General features: G+C 48.9%; 1 protein-coding gene across 2 annotated transcripts; it reads left to right on the forward strand.

Annotated features, from left to right (window-relative positions):
- The first annotated feature begins 12,381 nt into the window (after positions 1-12,381).
- Positions 12,382-20,626, forward strand: Cib3 (calcium and integrin binding family member 3). 2 transcript variants are annotated; one of them, XM_041675152.1, is made up of 6 exons: positions 12,382-12,432; positions 12,605-12,639; positions 15,556-15,667; positions 18,101-18,248; positions 19,727-19,922; positions 20,536-20,626. In XM_041675152.1, the coding sequence occupies exons 1-6, from the start codon at positions 12,382-12,384 to the stop codon at positions 20,555-20,557; spliced, it is 564 nt and encodes a 187-aa protein (XP_041531086.1). In that variant the 3' UTR covers positions 20,558-20,626. The 2 variants fall into 2 exon arrangements, with proteins under 2 accessions (XP_041531086.1, XP_041531087.1); XM_041675153.1 differs by lacking the exons at positions 12,605-12,639; positions 15,556-15,667.
- Positions 20,627-20,997: the final 371 nt, after the last annotated feature.

Genomic DNA, 20,997 nt, shown 5'->3' on the forward strand with positions numbered 1-20,997 from the left:
CACAGAGCTCTTCAGCTTACTCCTCCAATCTACAGCTGTGTGTGTTTAGCTTCTCTCCGTATTGCTCTTCTATTTTCTGCTTAGGTGAGTTCAAGTCTCTGCTCCCCAACCTTCTTTTTCTTTTATTTCCATGTGTTGGGACTGGAGAGAGGGTTCAGCAGTTAATTTTGTTCCTAACACCAACATGGTGGCTCACAATCACCTATAACACCAGTTCCAGGGGATCCAACACCTGCTTTCTGGCCTCCACGGGCACGCGCACACAAATACACACACACACAACATGATAAACCTCTAAGGAGCTTCCATATCTAGACCCTTAAGAGAAATTAATTTGGTCTGAGTTGTGCCCTCAGGCTCAGAAAGGCCCTGCGTCTCACAGGGTTCCAGCAAGGGAAGACAGGAACCACAGACGAGGAAGTGGGCTGTGTGCGGCATTGACAGAAGTGTTTTGTAAGAATGGTCAGGTCATTTAAAGCATATATGTAAAGCAGTTTTCAGAAATAGGGCGAGGGAATGAATAGGGCACCTGCTCTTAATCCTAGGACAGAGAAAGCAGAGGAAGGAGGATTGTAGAAAGTTCCAGGCCAGCCTGGGCAACAGAATGAGACCCTGTCTCAAAAAACAAAACTAATGAAAGTAGGAAGGGGTGGGCCTGGGATTTGTTGGTAGAATATACCACCTAAAATAGGGAGGTAGAGGCAGAAGAATCAGGAATCAAGGTTATTACTGGCTGCAGAGTGAATTGAGGTTAGTCTGTACACCTGGTGTGTCTGTGTGCTTGTATGTATCTTCATAGAAAGTCCACATTAAGTGTTTGGTTACAGTGTAGGAAATGGACTAAAATACTGTGGGGGTGGGGCTGGAGAGATGGCTCACTGGTCAAGAGAGCTTGTTGCTAGTGCAGTAGACCCAGGTTGGTTCCCAGCACCCACATGGCACTCACAACTGTCTATAACTCCAGTTCTAAGGGCTTCATTACCCTCTTCTGACTTCCATGGGCACTGCATTCACATGGTGCACAGACATTAACGCAGGCAAAGCACCCATACACATAAAGAAATCTTTTGCCTGGCAGTGGTGGCACACACTTTTAATTCCAGTACTTGGGAGGCTGAAGCAGGTGGATCTCTGAGTTTGAGGCCAGCCTGGTCTATAAAGCGAGTTCCAGGACAGCTAGGGCTGTTACACAGAGAAATCATGTCTCAAAACAAACAAAACAAACAACAACAGAAAAGGAAAGGAGAGAGAGAGAGAGAGAGAGAGAGAGAGAGAGAGAGAACACCCCTGTCAGACTGGTCTCTAAGGAAATCTGTGGGGTGGTTATTATGAATGTGGCCCCAGTGGTGGCCCCAGTGGGACTCTGGCCGGTGAGCGAGGGCCTAAGACGCCTGGCAGATAGAACTTAAGTGGGAAGTTTTATTGGGGGAAGGGAAGGGAGAGAGAGGAAGGAGAAAGGGGGGGGTAGGAAGGAGGCGAAGGGAGGGGAGGGGAGGGGAGGGGAGGGGAGGAGAGGAGAGGAGACAGGGAAGGTCTGCCTGCCCTTGCAGAAGAGCTTCCGGAGAGATTGGGAGTGGGCGGAGCTTATCTCTCTTTTTTTTTTTCTTGGTTTATCGAGACAGGGTTTCTCTGTGGTTTTGGAGCCTGTCCTGGAACTAGCTCTTGTAGACCAGTTTATCTCTTAAAGGAACCTTTGCAACTGCGTAATGACATAGCAGCCATAGGACCCTGAGCTGACTAGGGTACTGCCTGGCTTCATCCTGCCAGGTGATGGGGCCGGCATAATGCCTGAATCCTAACAGCAGTGCCTTAATGGACTATTGATACAGGCGGGCTCAGCCCACTGTGGGTGGTGCCATCCCTGGGCAGGTGGTCCTTGGTGCTGTATGAAAGTAGGCTGAGGGAATGGAAAGATGGCTCAGCGGTTAAGAGCACTTGTTCTTGCAGAGAGTGGGGTTGAATTCCCAGCACTAACATGGTAGCTCACAGGCATCTATAGCTCTGGTTTCAGGGAATCTAATTCCCTCTTCTGACCTCTGTGGACATCAGGAACACACATACACATGGTGCACATAAAATAAAATAAATCTAAAAAGAAAAGAGACTATTGAGCAAGCCATAAGGAATGAGCCAAAAAACTGTGTTCCTCTATGCATTCTGCTCTGGTTTCTGCCCCTGGGTTCCTGTCATGAGTTCCTGCCCTCACTTCCTATCATGGTGGCTATAGGATGACGTGAGCCTGTCCTTCCTATCATGGTGAGCTGTAAGATGACATGAGCCTGTCCTTTCTGTCATGGTGGACTATGAACTGTAGGATGACGTGAGCCTGTTCTTCCCTACGTTGCTTTTTGTCATGGTAGTTATTGCAGTTAAAAAAAAAAAGGTAGACCTCCAGAAACAGACTCTGGCATTCACACACAGCACATACACCCACACACACACACCTTCTCTAAATAAATAAATAAAGTCCTGCTCTTTCCCAGGCAGCCAAGCAGCTTGGCCTCAGAGGTGAGTGTGAGTGACTTTGGAGATCCTTACTTGACCACCTGAAGCTGTGTGACATCTCTGAGTTCTGGTCCCTCCTTTATAAACCTTCAATGCTGACAAGATGGTGGCAGCAGTTATTGATGCTCTGAATGGATTCATTCAGATTGGTCCGTTTCATAGTCACAGACATTTCTTTACATAGAACATCCTCATTGTACAGATAGGGAAACAGAGGCACAGATGTTATCCAGCCTCTGCTTAGTGATGCATTGCTAGTTCTGTCAGTGCCCTCAGTAAAGTAAGCACTGCACAATGACTAGGATAGAGTCAAAGGGAAGGAGAGGAAGAGGAGGAAATGGAAGAGGGAGAGGACGGGGAGAGGAGGAGGAAAGAAAGGGGAGAGGAGGGGAGAGGAAAGAGTGAGAAGGGGAGAGGCAGGGAGAGGTGGGGGAGAGGCAAGGGTGAGAAGGGGAGAGGAGGGAAGAGAGGGGGAGAGGAGGGGAGAGGAGGAGGTGAGGAGGGGGGAGGGGGAGAGGAGAGAGAGGAGGGAGAGGAGGGAGAGAGGAGGAGGAGAGAAAGGGGAGAGGAGGGGAGAGTAAAGAGTGAGAAGGGGAGAAGCAGGGAGAGGTGGGGGAGAGGCAAGGGTGAGAAGGGGAGAGGAGGGAAGAGAAGGGGGAGAGGAGGGGAGAGGAGGAGGTGAGGAGGGGAGAAGGGGGAGAGGAGGGGAGAGGAGGAGGTGAGGAGGGGAGAAGGGGGAGAGGAGGGGAGAGGAGGAGGTGAGGAGGGGAGAAGGGGGAGAGGAGGGGAGAGGAGGGAGAGAGGAGGGAGAGAGGAGGAGGAAAGAAAGAGGAGAGGAGGGGAGAGGAAGGAGTGAGAAGGGGAGAGGCAGGGAGAGGTGGGGGAGAGGCAAGGGTGAGAAGGAGAGAGGGGGGAAGAGGAGGGGAGAGGAGGAGGAGAGGAGAGGAGGGGAGAGGAGGGGGAGAGGAGGGGAGAGGAGGAAGAGAGGAGGGAGAGAGGAGAGGAAGAGGAGGGGGAGAGAAAGGGGAGAGGAAGGGAGAGGAAGGAGTGAGAAGGGCAGGGAGAGGTGGGGGAGAGGCAAGGGTTGTTGAAATAAGAGCAGCGGGCTGTGTGCCCGGCACCTGGCGGGTCGCCCGCACGGCTAGCTTTACCCGAAATAATTACATGGAAACTATATTCTTTTAAACACTGCCTGGCCCATTAGTTTCAGTTTCTTATTGGCTAGCTCTTACATATCGATCTAACCCATTTCTATTAATCTGTGTAGCCCACGAGCTGGCTTACCAGGAATGATCTTAACCTGCGTCTGCCTGGAGTGGGAGAATCATGGCGACTCTCTGACTTAGCTTCTTTCTCCCAGCATTCTGTTCTGTTTACTCCACCCACCTAAGGGTTGGCCTATCAAGGGGCCTAGGCAGTTTCTTTATTAATAAGAAATCACTCCCACATCATTTCCCCTTTTTCTGTTTAAACAAAAAAGAAAGGCTTTAACTTTAACATAGTAAAATTACATATAACAAAACAGTTATCAAGTAAGAATTACAGTTATAATATTTATTATCTACTTTATCTTTCATCATAACTAAGGAAAACTACAACTATGTATCCATTCTTCAACTCCATCAAAGACTCCAGAAGGATATAATATTATCTAAGCAAACAAAAAGTAAGTAACTTCTAAAATTCTAGAAATGTCAGAGACATCTCGCTGCCTGTACAGCCACCCAAAGTTCCTCTGTACCGTTGGGGCATCCATCTTCAGCCTTCAGGCCCATAGTATCCAGCAGACATTTTCATCAAGCAGGAAATTCCAAAGACAGTTCAGTCACTTTCTGCTGTGTCCTGCAGAATGTCTCGTAGACTCTTAGTCAGGAACCCTGAAAGACCGTCTCACCTTTAGGCAAGTTCAGCAGTCCTCTCTCTGCGGGTTCTCTGTGTCCATTTTATGCAACAGTCCAGGCAAGAGCAGTTTCTTGCCCAAATGGCTATCAAACTCCATAAGGATCCTCTTCGATGCCCATCTTCCTCTCGAAGTAGATTGGTGCCGCCAGGAGCAGACATGTCTCATTGTCATGAAAAGTCCTAAGTTATTAAAATAGTTTAAATGCCATATTCTGCAGCCTTTGAGAGATATGAAGAATGCCTATCTGAAATATATCTCTATATATCTAGAAAATCTAAGTGACATGACTACAAATTTGACTATTATTTATGACTATCCATCAACAACCTATATTTCCTAATTATATATTACATTTTAAAAATGAACTACACAATCACAATACCTTAATCAAGATCAGAAATACATATACATATAACAAAATTGACCTTAAAATCCATACCAATGCAAATTATTCATACATATATCATTTCCCCCTTTAAATGTAAAGAACATTTATAAACAATATTTTGGGAACATGGGTGCAGTTTTTTCTCTCCAAACTGCTTTCTGCTGAATGGGGGCGCTGTTAATCAGATCATTTAGGGTGTAACCTGTGTGACAGGTTTATCTCAGTTGGCAGTTGAGTGAAGTAATTTTTTGAGGGTGTTCACAGGAACTTTTCGGGAGGTCGTGGTCTATCATACCATATCAGGATAGATGCAATCCACAGGGTCTGGTCCTCTGTGAAAACAAAAGAAGACCCTTTCCAAAGCATCATATCCTTAGACCCAAATTCTGAAGTCATACCCTCATGATATCCATTCTGGTTCCACTTGGCAGCCCATATAATGAAATGTCTGTCTGTACTTAGCTCCTTTACAGTCAAAAATTTTAAAGAAAACACAATGTACATAATCCAGACTCTCTGTGAATTTTCCATTTTTACGTGGCTTATTTTTACTTTATTTCTCTTAATCTATAACTATCTGTACTCTGTCTCTTTAAAGACTTTACCTTTTTTTTTAAACCATTAACTTTATTCTCTATATTCTTTTTCTTCTCCCTCTCAAGCCTACATACATTCATCCAACAGTGTTGTCTTTTTTTTTTTTTTTTGATTTTTCGAGTCAGGGTTTCTCCGTAGCTTTTGGTTCCTGTCCTGGAACTAGCTCTTGTAGACCAGGCTGGCCTCGAACTCACAGAGATCCGCCTGCCTCTGCCTCCCGAGTGCTGGGATTAAAGGCGTGCGCCACCACCGCCCGGCCAGTGTTGTCTTTTATGTCCAAATCTGTTTTATTGTGAATATGTAACATTTTTTTTTTTTACTATTCAGGAGCATTTCTTAAAATGTTAAGCAGTTCTTAAAAACTTAAGTTGCACCATGTAGAGGTAATACGGTACTACCTGTTTACTGCCAAGTCTAAACCTTAACTGCACTGTTATTATGATAATTATGGTAGTTCCTGCCTGAGGTCAGCACAGTTCAGCATGGAGCAGCTGCTCCAGCCTCAGAGTCATTTGGTGCCCCTGAGCCACACACAGTTCCAGGCACACAGCAGTCCACATTGCCATCAACCAAGCCGTAGCACATTACTCCAAATGCTCCATTCAAAAGCTCTGTCTCCCGCAGGAGCCAGACAGAGATCACAATGGCGGCACAGCCCAGAAAGCCGGCATTTTAAAACAGCCAGTTTTTTCCTTCTGCTGAGTCAGGAAAATTGCAAAATGGAGGACGTACCATTTTGTGCTAGCTCTGGGGCCGCCAGGTAGGAGCAGCACTCAGCACTTTAATTCTGAGACTGAGCGTGCAGCACAGAAATTCTTTTCATCCAAGTTACATCCAAATCTGACACGCAGAGCACTGCGCAGTCTGAAAACACTTCTTCCGCCTTCCTAAGCCTGATTCTGCCGTCTGCCCGGGTGCAGGCTGGGAGCGCTGAGCCATCAGCAAAGTCTCAGAGCACTCTCCTTCTGATCCCAAGTGGGAAAAGAAACATCCAGTCCCATAAAATCCATTGAAATGCTTTAAAGCCAGAGTTCAGGCTGGCAGCACAGCCCCAAGAAGCCGCGCTTTAAAATGACGCAGCGTTTTTTATGCTGCTGATGCTGAATCAGAAAATCTCTCTACAGCACGCCACCAACTAACAGCCAAAAGCTGTGTTAAATTCTGTTTTTTTTTTTCCTCTGATTAAAATTAAGCACTCTCAGGTTTTATGTGGAGTTCATTACCACGCTGGGTGCCACTCTGTTGAAATAAGAGTGGCAGGCTGCGTGCCCGGCACCCGGCCGCCCGCACGGCTAGCTTTACCCGAAATAATTACATGGAAACTATATTCTTTTAAACACTGCCTGGCCCATTAGTTTCAATTTCTTATTGGCTAGCTCTTACATATCGATCTAACCCATTTCTATTAATCTGTGTAGCCCACGAGCTGGCTTACCAGGAATGATCTTAACCTGCATCTGCCTGGAGTGGGAGAATCATGGCGACTCATGATTCAGCTTCTTTCTCCCAGCATTCTGTTCTGTTTTCTCCATCTACCTAAGGGTTGGCCTATCAAATGGGTCTAGGCAGTTTCTTTATTAATAAGAAATCACTCCCACATCAAAGGGTGAGAAGGGGAGAGGAGGGAAGAGAAGGGGGAGAGGAGGGGCAGAGGAGGGGAGAGGAGGAGGCAAGGAGGGGAGAGGAGGGGGAGAGGAGGGGAGAGGAGGGAGAGAGGAGGGTGATGGAGGAAGGTCATTGGTTAAATAAAAAGAAACTGCTTGGCCCTCATTGGTTAGAAGATAGGTGGGAGGAGTAAACAAAACAAAATGCTGGGAGGAAGAGGAAGTGAGCTCAGACTCCACAGCTCTCCTCTCGGGAGCAGACGCCTCAGAGAGATGCCATGCTCCCCTCGCCCGGCCAGACGCATGCGATGAAGCTCCAACCCAGGTTGGAGGTAGGTTAGAATCTCCCTGGTAAGCCACCTCATGGGCTACACAGATTTTAAGAAATGGGCTAGTTCAGGTGCGAGAGTTAGCCTAGAAGAGGCTAGATAGAAATGGGCCAAGCAGTGTTTAAATGAATACAGTTTGTGTGTTGTTATTTCTGGTGTAAAGCTAGCTGTGCGGGAGCCAGGCGGGACGAAAAGCAGGCCCGCCGCCCGTATTACTACAAATGGGCCGGAAGGCTGAAGATGGATGCCCCAACGGTACAGAGGAACTTTGGGTGACTGTCCAGGCAGCGAGATGTCTCTGTCATTTCTAGAGTTTTAAAAGTTGCTTTTTTCTTGTTTGCTTAGGTAGTATTGTATCTTTCTGGAATCTTTGATGGAGTTAAGAATAGTTAGTTATAGTTATAGTTTTCCTTAGTTATGATAAAGATTATTGTAACTTTTACTTGATAAAAGTTTGTTATATGTAATTTTGCTATGTTAAAGTTAAAGCCTTTTTTTTTTCATTTAAACACTGCTTGGCCCTTTAGCTCTAGCCCTTACAGGCTAATTCTCACATCCCGATCAACCCATCTCTAATAATCTGTGAGCACCGGTCTTACTGGGAAAGATTCAGCATGTCTAATCTGGCGGCTTGCTTCATCGTGTGCATCTGCCCGGGAGAGCGGAGCATGGCATCTCTCTGAGGCGTCTGCTCCTGAGAGGAGAGCTGTGGAGTCTGAGTTCACTTCCTCTTCCTCCCAGCGTTTTGTTCTGTTTACTCCTCCCACCTATCTTCTAACCAATGAGGGCCAAGCAGTTTCTTTTTATTTAACCAATGACCTTCCTCCATCAGGAGAGGAAGAGGAGGGGAGAGGAGGGAGTGAGAAGGGGAGAGGCAAGGGTGAGAAGGGGAGAAGAGGGAAGAGAAGGGGGAGAGGAGGGGAGAGGAGGAGGAGAGGAGGGGAGAGAAGGGAGAGAAGATGGGGAGAGGAGAGGAAGAGGAGGGGGAGAGGAGGGGTGAGAAGGGGAGACTGTAGGGGCCAAATCATGCAGGCCCATATTCCTACACTGTCTCTTAGTCAGAGAATTCTGAGCAACTGACAAGGTGCAATTGGCACCTGCCACACAGAAGGTGGTTGCCTAGCCTTTTGATGGAAGAGATGTTTTTCAGTCTAAATGACAAACTAGGCATAGACATGACAACAGGTATAGACGTGACCAAAGTCGTCCCCTCCCCCGCTAGGAAACAATGCTAAGGAAGTTTGCATTACCTGTTCCCTCTGTTCACCTTGATATAAAAGCTGTTTGGAAAATAAATGCAGGTGATTTTTCAGAATGTGATTTCAGATAGTCAGGATCTGAATGATCCCCGAACTCCCTCCCGATCCTGTCTGAATAGTGTCTCATTCCCAAGCCTCCACTCCGGTATAAAAAATGATTTATGTCAGGGCTGATCCCCAACAAATGGCGCCCAATGTGGGGCTTACTGGTGAACCCTGAAAAACATGAAAGAATGACCAGACATACGGAGGAGGATGTGAGGAACCTGTGAGAGAAAATTGCACCACATAAGTGAGTGATGAGCGCTCAGATTTAAGTAGTAGAATTTAAAAGGCAAAAGAGAGAAGCAGGAGAGTAAATCTGGAGTAAAACTTTTATAGTTATAAATGTGGGACAAGGAGATCATATTCAGTTATGTATGTTGATAGCTAAAGGAGCTAAAGTGGACCAGAAGAAACAAGGGCAGAGATATTTAGAGTTTGAAAATAGCATATTCCTGCCCTTGTGCTGGCTGTGTACCCAGAGGCATCAGCTTTGCCCCACCCCCCACCCCCCACCCCCACCCCCGGGATTTGGAGAGGCCAGGGTGAGGACCAACTTCTCCTACGCTGCTGCTTTTTCCCCCTGTAGCTTCTGAAAGGGTGGGAAGAACGAAGGGAATACGGCCTTTGGCCCAAGAATCACCTAGGTTACCTCTGAGATTGTGGAAGGCCTTGCACAAGCGTCATAGCCAGCTGAATCTACCCCGCCTGCGCAGTGAAGCCAGAAAGGCAAGCAGGAGACAAAGAAAGTTTAGAGAGCTAATTTTTAACTCCCAGTCAGCGCACAGAGCAGGTCAATAGAGATGCATAGAAGCTATGATTTGACCCATGAGCCAAGGAGCTTATACGGGTAATTACAGAGCTTTTACAGAGGAGAGGGTTCAAGAATTCTCCTAATTTTATGATTACAAGTTAAAATAAAAAGGCAAGGATAGTAAAAATCGGCGCAGCTACACCTGCGGGAGCTTGTGACCGCATGCTACGGTCTTAGAGTAGTCACGCCGGCAGACACCAGAGATCCTGCATATGTCCCAGCCGCCCCAACACGGCATGGCCTATGCCCAGGCAGAGCAAGGAATGAGGAATGGGCACTCCCTGCTCCCTAGTACAGCAGGAAGGCCAAGCCAAGCAGAGGACTGAGGGGCTGTGCCCTGCCCCTTGGTGCACAGCTAGGCTTCAGCTAAGAGTCAAGTCTAAACAGAAAGGCTGCAAAAACGGTAGCCTCAGGAAGCTGCAGCTTCAGGACAGTTAGGAATAAAAAATAAGCAGGTTAACTATGCCTTCTTTTTTCCACTGCACATTTTTTTGCTTCTTTGTCAAAAATCTGCTGTTGGTAGGTGTGTGGACTGATATCAGTTCCTTGCGTCCCCCTGTCTGTCTTTATGCCAATATCAAGCTGTTTTCAGTAACTGTGGCTGTGTAGTGAACTTTAAAGTCAGAGATTGTGATGCCCTTAGAAGTTCCTTTATTGTACAGGGTTGTTTCGGCTATCCTGAGTTTTTGTTTCTCCATATAAAGTTAAGTTTGTTCTTTCGAGGTCTGTAAAGAATTTTGCTGTAATTTTAATGGGCATTTGCATTGAATCTGTAAATTGCTTTTGGTAAGATTGTCATTTTCACTATGTTGTTTCTACCTTCCCAAGAGAATAGGAGATCTTTCCATTTTCTGTGTCTTCAGTTTCTTTCTTCAAAGATTAAAAATTCTTGTCATACAGGTTTTCCCGTTTGTTTAGTTAAGAGTTACTTCAAGATATCTTATTTTATTTGTGGCTATTGTGATGAGAAATGTTTTTTGCCAGGGCTGGTCCCTGACAAGAGACAAGAGGAAGAGGGGGTGGACTAGGAGGAGGAGGGAGGAGGAGTGGAGGGGAGGCTGGGAGGAAGAAAGGAGCAAGAACCATCCAGTATCTTCACACAGCGGTAACTAAAGCAGGTTGTGTAGAAAGGAGTGGCCACAACTAGAGGCATAACGTCCAGCTTCTTCCCTGTACCCGAGCGTGACAAAGGCAGCTTCTGACAGCCTAGCCCACTGAGTCAGGGGTGGGGAAGTGGGGACGACCACCCAGAATGAGCTATGGGTGTGGACCACAGTTGGAAACCTGCTACTTTGTAATCTCAAAGGAAGGAAAGAAAAATGAACTATTTAACCTTTTACCTTATTCCCCACTTTTAGTATAAAATACACCTGAACAGAGAAATGGCTTGTTGGGCCGGGCAGTGGTGGTGCACGCCTTTAATCCCAGCACTCGGGAGGCAGAGGCAGGCGGATTTCTGTGAGTTCGAGGCCAGCCTGGTCTACAAGAGCTAGTTCCAGGACAGGAACCAAAAGCTACGGAGAAACCCTGTCTCGAAAAATCCAAAAAAAAAAAAAAAAAAAGAAAAGAAAAAGAAAAAGAAATGGCTTGTTGGTTATCCAGGCAGAACTAGAACATTAGACCCTCTTGCTGAGGAGACAGACTCTGGCTAGCCAGTTCTCCCATTCCAGACTGGAGGTTGGTGTCGGGGCCGATCGTTTTCCTTAACTGCGGCTGTGGTGTGCTGCACCACTGACCTGCTGGGCCAGATGTGTGTGCTGCATTAGGGGACTCGTGCCTGGCATTGTAAATCAGGTCAAAAGCATACGGCAGCATTTTCTCGGTTGCTGTTCCCTCTTCCCGGATCACCAGCACGGCAGGGTCTCAGCTTTAGACTTTGGCTCTCTTTCTTCATCTAACTCAGCACTACAAGGACTGTAGTGTTCACTGCATGCTTCATCTCGCTGCATCTGTCCTTGCTCCTGACCAGCAGCCAGTCAGTTGTCCCTCCTCTCCTGTTTCCTTGTGTAGTGTTTGTGTACGGCCTGGTATCTTCCTCTATTGCTCACTATCCTTTCTTTTTAAGCCAGAGTCTCTCACTAACACAGAGCTCAGTGATTGGCCAGGTTGGCTGGCCCGTGAGCCCCAGGGATCGCCCTGTCTTCTTCCACCCAGACTCACCCCACCCACACCTCACCAGTAAGGGTCGTATGTACACAGAAAGACCTTTATTGGCTGAGCCATCTCCCTAGTCTACTTCCCTCCTTCCCTTCCTCCCTCCTCTTCCTCCTCTTTTTTTTTTCTTTGAGATGGGTTTCTCTGTGTGGCCCTGGCTATCCTGGAACTTGGTCTGTAGACCAGGCTGGCCTTGGATTCACAGAGATGGCCTCCCAAGTGTTGTGTGCAACCATGGCCTGGATCCTCCTCCTCTTTCTCCCTCTCCCTCTCCCTCCCCCCCCCCCATAAGGTCTAACTATGTTGCTTCAAGCTGACCTTAAGCTCAGGACTCTCCTGTCTCAGCCACACTCAACGTAACATCTGTCACCTTTAGACTGATCCTATGATATAGAAGCTAATGTAATTTCCATTTCACAAACAGGGTTCAGAGAAGTGAGACAGTTATCCAGGGCCACATAGCTACAGGGGGAAAGCTGGGGTTTGAGCTGGGGTGTGTGTTTGGCCTTCTCCTGAAGGTGTCCTGGGCCACCAGTCTCATCAGATGGAGATGAGCCTGGCTCCTCTGTGACCTCCCACAGCCCTCATTGCTCACCTGGGGACACATTCAAATGGTTGCCCAGAGAGCCAGACTGTAACTTGAGCTTCACTAAGCTTGGGGTGACTGGATGGGTGGGCGGGTGACAGCCAGGGCAGGGACATCTGCTCAGACACTATGTGCCTGGATGCCCCTGAGAAGCCACCTGTAATTTCAGTTCCAGTGGATTCAAGACTGTGGTCCCCAGCATGGGCAACAAGCAGACTGTGTTCACTCACGAGCAGCTGGAGGAATACCAGGTGGGTGTGGGTGGCGGGTCCTGCCAGCTGGTGCAGCTTGGTCTGGGTTCCAGGTAGCCAAGAGTCTCAGCAGAGCCTCGTTTGTGACATCTGTGTGTGTTCGGAGCCACTGAAGGGTTACGTGGAGACACCACCAGAGACAGGACTGGGCCAAGTCATTTCTCTTCCACAGGACTGTACTTTCTTCACGAGGAAGGAGATCATGAGGTCAGTGGGGGAGGTGACACCCCAAAACAACCTTCTAGTCACTGCCGGGGCTTTGTGAAATCTTTTTGTTGTTCTGTTTTGTTTGAGAAGGAGCCTGGGCTAGCCTCAAATTTACCTCTCAAGTGTGTGCCATTGTAGCTGGTTGCAGTTTTTTTTTTTTTTTTTAAATATTATTGTAGGAAGTGTTGTGCCCAGAGTATGGACCCCCTCCCCACAAACCACCAAGAGACCAGATCCGATGCAAAAGCAAAGAGTCTTTTTAATTATGAGTTAATTTGGGTCCTCTGTCCATCCGACACAGTGGGTGGAGTAGGAGAGCCCCCTGAGCTGCAATGGGGCAGGGTATATATTGGGGGTAGAGCAAGGAGGAGGTCTTCTAGTGGCAGAGTAACAGTCTCAGGACTGGCACACACCTCTGGGCTAGGGGACTCTGGGACTCTGTCTTGAGCTGATTGGTCAGCTGCGGAAAGGTGGCTATACCTGGAGGACATGGGGGTGGGGGCGGTACTGCATTCCACCATCCTCTGATTGGTGCCCTACCACATGGAGGATACCTGGCAGGTTCTTCCCAGTAATTAGGGTAAGGACGGGCAAGGTTGAGGGCTCAGCACATCCTGCGGAGTCAGGGGCCTACATCTTACTGGGTCTTTTCCGCAGCCTGTCATGGCTGTCAAAGCAGGGAGGGGGTTGGGTGAGGGTCTGGGCCCTGCAGGGAGTATGATGTGAATGTGCAGATGTGTGTAACACGTGCCATGATGCATGTGTAGCAGTCAGATGACAGTTTGTGGAGTTAGTTATTTTCTACCCCCTTGGGTGCTGGGGATGGAATCCAGATGGCTCAGATGTTCTCCTCCCACCATGTGGGTCTTAGGGGTGAAGCTCGGGTCATCAGGCTTGGCGGCAAGTCAGCAAGTGTCTTTACCAGATGATCCATTTCATCATTTTGGTTCCCCTTGTTTTGTTTTTTGGTTTTTGTTTTTTTTTTTTTTTGGATGGTTTCTCTTTTTTCCTTTTCCTTTTTTGTTTTTATTTCAAAGCATGGTTTCTCTGTGTAACCCTGACTATCCTGAAAGTTGCTCTATAGACCAGGCTGGCCTCAAACTCACCGAGATCTGCCTGCCTCTCCCGGAGTGCTGGGATCACAAGTGTGCTCCATCATGCTCGGGATCTTCTGTGGTGTGAAGGGAGCCAAGCTGTAGCACCGGCAGGCTTAAAGCTTTGATGTGGATGTTGCCTCCAGGGTAGAGATGGCTGGCTGGGGAGTCTCATTCTGTCACACGGGCAGAGTTTTGTACAAAGGTAGCAAAGAGCCAAGGAAGGGGCCGAGCCTTGGGGAGGCTCACTGGCATTTAGAGGCTGGAGTTCAGGGCAGAGTTGAGCTCCAGCTCTGAGCTGTGAGTGGCGTAGAGGAGGTCCTGGTGCGGGTGGGTGGCTCCTGGGTGACTGCGGACCTGGCTTGAGCCCAGATGAACCTCCTGTGTCATCCTTCTGTCGGACCATTATCCGTGACTTGGAGCCATGAAACCCAAGCTGGCTGGGGTTCAGCTCTGGGGTGCTCAGGGCCGAGCCCCTCTTGTGTGGACACAGAGCATCTATTATTGATGGGCACACTTCTCACCCATCAGCCCTTTATCTGTGTGAGGACAGTTGGCACGGCCACGTTGGCCATCATGAAGCCTGGGCACGGAGGACTTCCATTTCCGGGGCACACAGGCAGAATCCTGGTGAGTCTGGCATTTCGACTGGCTCCAACTTCCAGACTGTCAAACAGAAAAACTGAGACTGGGAGGAGAGAGGGACTCGCTGGATGCCACAAAGAAAGACAAACTGTGGGTCCTCGATACAGCTCAGCAAAAAAAGAGACTTGCTGCCAAGCCTGAGAACTAAGTTCAAACCCCAGGGCTCATACGGTAGGAGAGAATCCACTCCCATAAGCTGTCCTCTGACCCTGATATATGCACTGTAACATGTACATATACATACATATACACAAATAAATACATAACTGTAAAAATATTTTCAGAGGAGAGATAAACACTAGCAGCCCATACAAGGGGATGGGGTTAGGACTGAGGCTCACCAGCTGTCCTCAGGTATGTAGTCATGAGAAAACCTGGGGACATCCTTGTCCCTCTGAGAAAGTTCTTATCAACTTGGGAACATCAGAGATGCTAAGGATGGCCTCTTTGAGGTTTATTGTGCACCTTAAGGAGGGTACACCATCACCAATGTTTTGTAGATTCTCTTTTTTAAAAAAAATCCAACTAGAGGCCTGCCATCCCCACCCTTAGGGAGCTGAAGCAGAAAGAGTGTGATATAGCCTAGACTACATAGGGAGATAGCCTAGACTACATAGGGAGATAGCCTAGACTATATAGGGAGATAGCCTAGACTATATAGGGAGACTTTGTTTCAAAAACTAGCTGTTTGTGCCCTGCCCCTTGGGGAAACCTGCCTCCTAGCATGGAGAGAATGAAGGAAGCCTGAGACTTGGGTGGGGGAGTCAGTAGAGGCAGGATCCTGCTGATGTAATAATCAATTGTATAGGTTCTATAGCCAGGTCCCTCAAATATTGGCTCTGGAATGATCGATCAGTCATTGGTACCTCCCTCTAGCTCCATCTTCCAAGTCAACTCCTGCTCCTCCTTGTAAGCCCAACACCAATGCCTCCTCCTCCAGGAAGCCCTTCCTCCTTCCCTTGTTTCTGCTTCCCCTCTCCACCTTGGCCTTGTCTGTGGGGAGGGCAATAGAGGTGCCAATCTCCGGCTCTGTGTGCTCAAGGGTCAGACTCCGGCCTGGGCTCCTGGGGACCCAGTGTCCTTCCTTGTGGAGGAACTGCAAGTGTGTAAGGGGAGGGATAAGTCCCTACTGCTTCCTGGCTCTCAGCCTTTCCTGGCTTCTCTCTCCCCACACCAGACTCTTCTATCGCTACCAGGACCTGGCTCCCCAGCTGGTACCCCTAGACTATACCACTTGTCCTGAGGTGAAGGTTCCCTATGAGCTGATTGGCAGCATGCCAGAGCTGAAGGTATGCCTGGGCCTGGGGACAGAGGTGTCTGCATCATGTTCTTGTGAGGTAGGAGCTGCTGGCACCCACAGAAAAGAAAACAGGGCTCAGAGAGACACATAGCTGCCACGAGAGAGACGAGGCCGTGGGCTGGAGTGTGGTGGCACACAGATCTCCTGTAGAGGCAAGCAGGTCTCTGTTTGAGTGTGAGGCTGGGCTGAGCTACATAGCAAGTTCCAAGTCAGTCACGCAGTGAGCTGCTACAAAAAAAAAAAAAAAAGAGAGAGAGAGAGAGAGAGAGAGAGAGAAAAGAAAAAGAAAAGAAGAAAACAAAGAAAGGAAGATGAATTCAGAAAGTTGGGAAGGAGACATCTAAGGGTGCGGGAGGATAAGGCAGAGAGGGGGGATATGTGGGGGGGATGTGGGGGGGATGTGTGTGTGTGTGTGATGTGTGGGTGAGGAATGTGTGCGTGTCAGGGAATGTGTGTGGGAGAGTGAGGGAATGTGTATGTGTATGGGGGATGTGCGTGGGCAGTGTGGGGGGATGTGTATGTGGGGGGCGATGTTTGTGTGTGTGAGGATGTGTGTGGAGGGGATGCGGGAGGTTATGCGGGTGTGTTCTGAGGGGAATGTATGTATGTGTGGGCAAAATGTGTGGGTATGTGTATGTGTTGATGCAGAATCCGTGTTTTGTGTGGGAAAGGGGGATGTGTTTTTGTGGTGGTGGCAGCATATGTGTGTGTGGAGTGTGTGTGTGTGTGTGTGTGTGTAGGGGCAGTGTGTGTGTGGGGGGGTGATGTGTGTCGGGAATATGGGCTCGTGTGGATGGGGAGAATGTGTGTGTGTGTATGGAGAAAACCACCTGTAACCCAGCTCCACGGGATCTGACACTGTCTTGTGGTGTCACTCAGAGGTGGTTGTGGCACCAATCCTTGGGAAATATGAATAGACATTTACTCACCCAGCTGGCAGACCAAAGCACATTATTACCAAAGCCCAACTTGGTGAACCAGTGGAGTTCTGTCTTGGTCACTGTTCTGTTGCTGTGAAGGGACACCTTTACCATGGCAGCTCTTATTGGAGCTTGCTTGCGGTTTCAGAGGTTTAGTCCTTTACCATGGCAGGGAACAAGGTGGTACACAGGCAGGCATGATGCTGGAGAGGTTGAGATTTCTACATCTGGATCCACAGGTAGCAGGATGAAGGAGAGCCACTGGGCCTGGCTTGGACTTTGGAAACCTCAAAGCCTGCCTTCTGTGACACTCTTCCTCCAACACGGTCACACCTTCTAGTTCTTCTCAAGTAGTGCCACTCCCTGATGACTAAGCACTCAAATATATGAGCCTAAGGGGCCATTCTTCTTCCAACCATCCCAGTTCCTTACAGAAGCAAAAATGACTCACAGACAGCTGCATCACCAAAGTCCACCCCAGTGCAAGTGACATCTTACAGAGCTGGGAACCTGGAGTGCCCTGCACAGCCTGCAGGCAGCTCAGCAGATTTGAGAGTGTCCCCTCCAAGTGACTCAGTTGGCCTAGACCTCTTCATGGCTGAGCCTCTTTTAAGCAGCCCCGCTTGTCTGAGAGCATCTCTCAGCAGTCCTTAGAGATCTCTGCTCTTGGAGAAGAAGGGGCCAGTGAATCCGGTCAGTTTCAGGGACTTCCTGAGGCTACATTGAGTCCTGTGCTTCAGGGCTTAATGAACTACCCTGCAGGGTGAAATGTTTCTCCTTCCCTTAGACCAGTGATCCCTTTGGGGGTCAAATGACCCTTTGACAGGGGTCCAAGACCATTGGAAAACACAGATATTTACATTATGACTCATAACAGTATCAAAATTAGTTATAAAGTAGCAACAAAAATAGTTTTATGGTTGGGGGTCACTACAACATGAGGAACTGTGTCAAGGGTCACAGCACTGGGAAGGCTGAGAACCACAGTCCTAGAGCATATCTTCATTTCTCTTCCCTTTCTACATCTGTGCCTTAAGAAGTTTCCTTCTGCCAGGCAGTGGTGGCGCACGCCTTTAATCCCAGCGCTCAGGAAGCAGAGGCAGGAGGATTTTGTGAGTTCGAGGCCAGGGATTCACAGAGAACCCCTGTCTCAAAAACAACAAAGGAACAAAGATGTTTCCCTCCAAGAGGGGATATAAGAGGGTCACACACTAAAATTAGATTAGAAAACTCCCCTCTGGAAAGAGGTACAAACCTCAGGAAGTATCTGATTGATTAGTTTGAGTCACGTGTCCCTCTGGTCTGTTGTGGCTTGCAAGTGAATGTCAGGTTCTGATTGGCTCCCTTGGGTCACAAGGATCTTGTGGAACTGGAACTGGGGTGCGCAGGTGTAGGAGCCTGACTTCCTGTCCCAGACCCCTAGGTCCTGGGGATTGGGGCAGGGATGATACCCGTGGGGATGGGGGGCACTGCAGAGCAGGTATTTGTCTTCTTGTCGCCAGGACAACCCTTTCCGCCAGAGGATTGCACAGGTCTTCTCTCAAGATGGGGATGGTCACATGACCTTAGAGAACTTTCTCGATATGTTCTCAGTGATGAGTGAGATGGCTCCCCGGGACCTGAAGGCCTACTACGCCTTTAAGATTTATGGTGCGTGGGGCCCTGGGGTGGGAACCAGACAGAGACCATCTAATGCTCATCTCCCCAGGGACTCCAATGCCCACACAGCCCTGACCTCCACCCATCCTAGACCTCCTTGTACCCTATTCCAGCCACATTAGGTTCATCCTTTCTTGAATTTGTCAAATGCTTCCAGCCTCAGGACGTTTGCTTTTGCTGTGACCATCTACAGCCCCTTACTGGGAAGCCTATGCAGGGGCTCCACCCCTAGGCCACGCTCCCAGCATCTCACTGGGGGGGGGGGGTTGTAGGCAGAGGCTCCGCCCCTGAGCCACGCCCCCAGCATCCCACTGGGGGTTGTAGAGAGGCTCCGCCCCGAGCCACGCCCTCAGCATCTCACTGGGGGGGGGTTGTAGGCAGGGGCTCCACCCCTGAGCCCGCCCCCAGTCCCTCACTGGGGATTCTAGGCAGGGGCTCCGCCCTGAGCCATATCCCCATCTATCAGAGTGCATATAGGTGTTCGGTATTTTCTGAATGAGGGAATGTGGAATAGTAGCACTTCCTCAGGGCCTGGCCCATAACAGGTACTCAATAGGCAAGCGAGTCAATGAAGAACAGCAGGCGCTCAGTAAATGAACCTGTAAAACTCTCCCAGGCCCCAACAGCTCACAGACTCCATAGCTGATGATCCACTCGTGCTCCTGGGCATGTCCTGGGTGTCCCTGTCCCAGCCACGTCTGCTGTGAAGGTCATCAGGAGCACGTGCGGAGCTCATGCGTGGGCGCAGGTCTAAACACTTAAAACACCCTTTCACACTCTTTTAGCATGTGTGGGGGTTGATGAATGACAAATCACGACGACAGTGGCTGTAAAGTCAGCAAATGAATAAAAAGCAGCCATCGTGATGCCCGGTACACAGTTCGTGCTTAGTACGTGTTAGATGAATGAATGCAAAAAGAGAAAGAAAGAAAGAAAGAAAGAATTAACACATATGCCACACAGTAGGCACCTAGTAACTATTTCTTTTTTTCTTTTTTTTTTTAAATATTTATTTATTTATTATGCACACAATATTCTGTCTGTGTATATGTCTGCAGGCCAGAAAAGGGCACCAGACCTCATTACAGATGGTTGTGAGCCACCATGTGGTTGCCGGGAATTGAACTCAGGACCTCTGGAAGAGCAGGCAATGCTCTTAACCACTGAGCCATCTCTCCAGCCCGTAACTATTTCTTAAATGAGCAGACATGGTGCCTGACACAGTGAGGGCTAAATCAGTTCACTGAATGGATGGATAGATGAAAAGTTATCCCAACAGCTGGCAAACAGAAGGCACTCAATTAATGCTTGCTTACATAAGAGAAAATCAGTCATCATGGTGCCTGACATGTAATGAGTGTCGTATAAGTAAGAGAAACAGTTGTCACAGTGGCTGGGATTGCTCTCAGTGCCTGGGCGTCCTCCTGCCGCCTGCTCTCCCCAGCCCTACTATCGGCCTCACCTCACAGACTTCAACAATGATGACTACATTTGCGCGTGGGACCTGGAGCAGACGGTGACCAGGCTCACCCGTGGGGAGCTGAGTGCTGAGGAGGTGACCCTGGTCTGTGAGAAGGTGCTGGATGAAGCAGACAGCGACCATGATGGGCGGCTGTCCCTGGAGGACTTCCAAAACATGATCCTGCGGGCACCAGACTTCCTCAGGTGCAGGTTCAGACCCAGGGATGAGAATTCCTGCTGCACCGTCTGAGACCGCAGGGAACGACCCCAGATTCTGTGGCTTCAGCCCACTTTGTCCAAGGACCATAACCAGGAGGCTGTGGGCATCTGTGGACAGAAGCAGTGTGTCTGTCACCTGCCACAGTTTTGCTGTGAACTGTCACACAGCTGTCTTGGGCATCCTGGAGTAGGGTCAGAACCCCGACTGCAGGGCTGGGAAGGTGCGTGGCTGACACGGAGCCCCGACTGCAGGGCTGGGGAGGTTCCCAGCACCCACATGGTGGCTCACAACTGTCTGTAACTCTAGATCCAGGGAACACGACGCTCTCTTCTGGCCTCTGCAGGCTCCTGCATTTAACATGCTGCATATACACAGACCCAGGCACACTCCACACACAAATAATAAATAAATAGATAGATGTTTTAAAAACATAACATGGAAGCCACCTGAGGGATGACCCCGATGTTGACCTCTAGCCTAAGTCCCATGGGGACTGTTGGCGATTTCTAGGGTGTCCACATCTCTGTGAATCCCTACTTGCCCCTGGGGTCCCAGTGTCCATTGGGAACTCTCAGTGACATCTCTCCTTCCTCACAGCACCTTCCACATCCGCATCTGACAGCACCCGGAGGACACAGCTGATCTTTCCCCATCTCCACCCGACTCTCTGAATAAACAGGAATCAAACCTACCTCGGCATCTTTGCGTTTTCCTGTGTGGCCACACCCACTCTGGGTTACCATTTTCTTTTTCTTTTTTTTTTCTTTTTCTTTTTTTTTTTTTTGTTTTTTTTCGAGACAGGGTTTCTCTGTGGTTTTGGAGCCTGTCCTGAAACTAGCTCTTGTAGACCAGGCTGGTCTCGAACTCACAGAGATCTGCCTGCCTCTGCCTCCCAAGTGCTGGGATTAAAGGCGTGCGCCACCACCGCCCGGCTGGGTTACCATTTTCCAATCATAAAACAGATTAGCCTTCTTGAGCCACTGCACCTATGTGCACACACCCACCCACACATACACATCTAAAAACAAAACCAGTTATAGCTGGCTGGGGGTGGTACAC

This window comes from Microtus oregoni, unplaced genomic scaffold (genome assembly GCF_018167655.1).
Source record: "Microtus oregoni isolate MIOR12 unplaced genomic scaffold, Mior012 000025F_ref0000491, whole genome shotgun sequence".
Lineage (NCBI taxonomy): Eukaryota > Metazoa > Chordata > Mammalia > Rodentia > Cricetidae > Microtus > Microtus oregoni.

Coding starts and splice junctions, on each gene's coding strand:
- Cib3 (XM_041675152.1), top strand. CDS start 12,382: ATGGGCAACAAGCAGACTGTGTTCACTCACGAGCAGCTGGAGGAATAC. Junction 12,640..15,555: donor ACGAGGAAGGAGATCATGAG/GTCAGTGGGGGA, acceptor TCCCCACACCAG/ACTCTTCTATCGCTACCAGG. Junction 18,249..19,726: donor CTACGCCTTTAAGATTTATG/GTGCGTGGGGCC, acceptor CTCACCTCACAG/ACTTCAACAATGATGACTAC.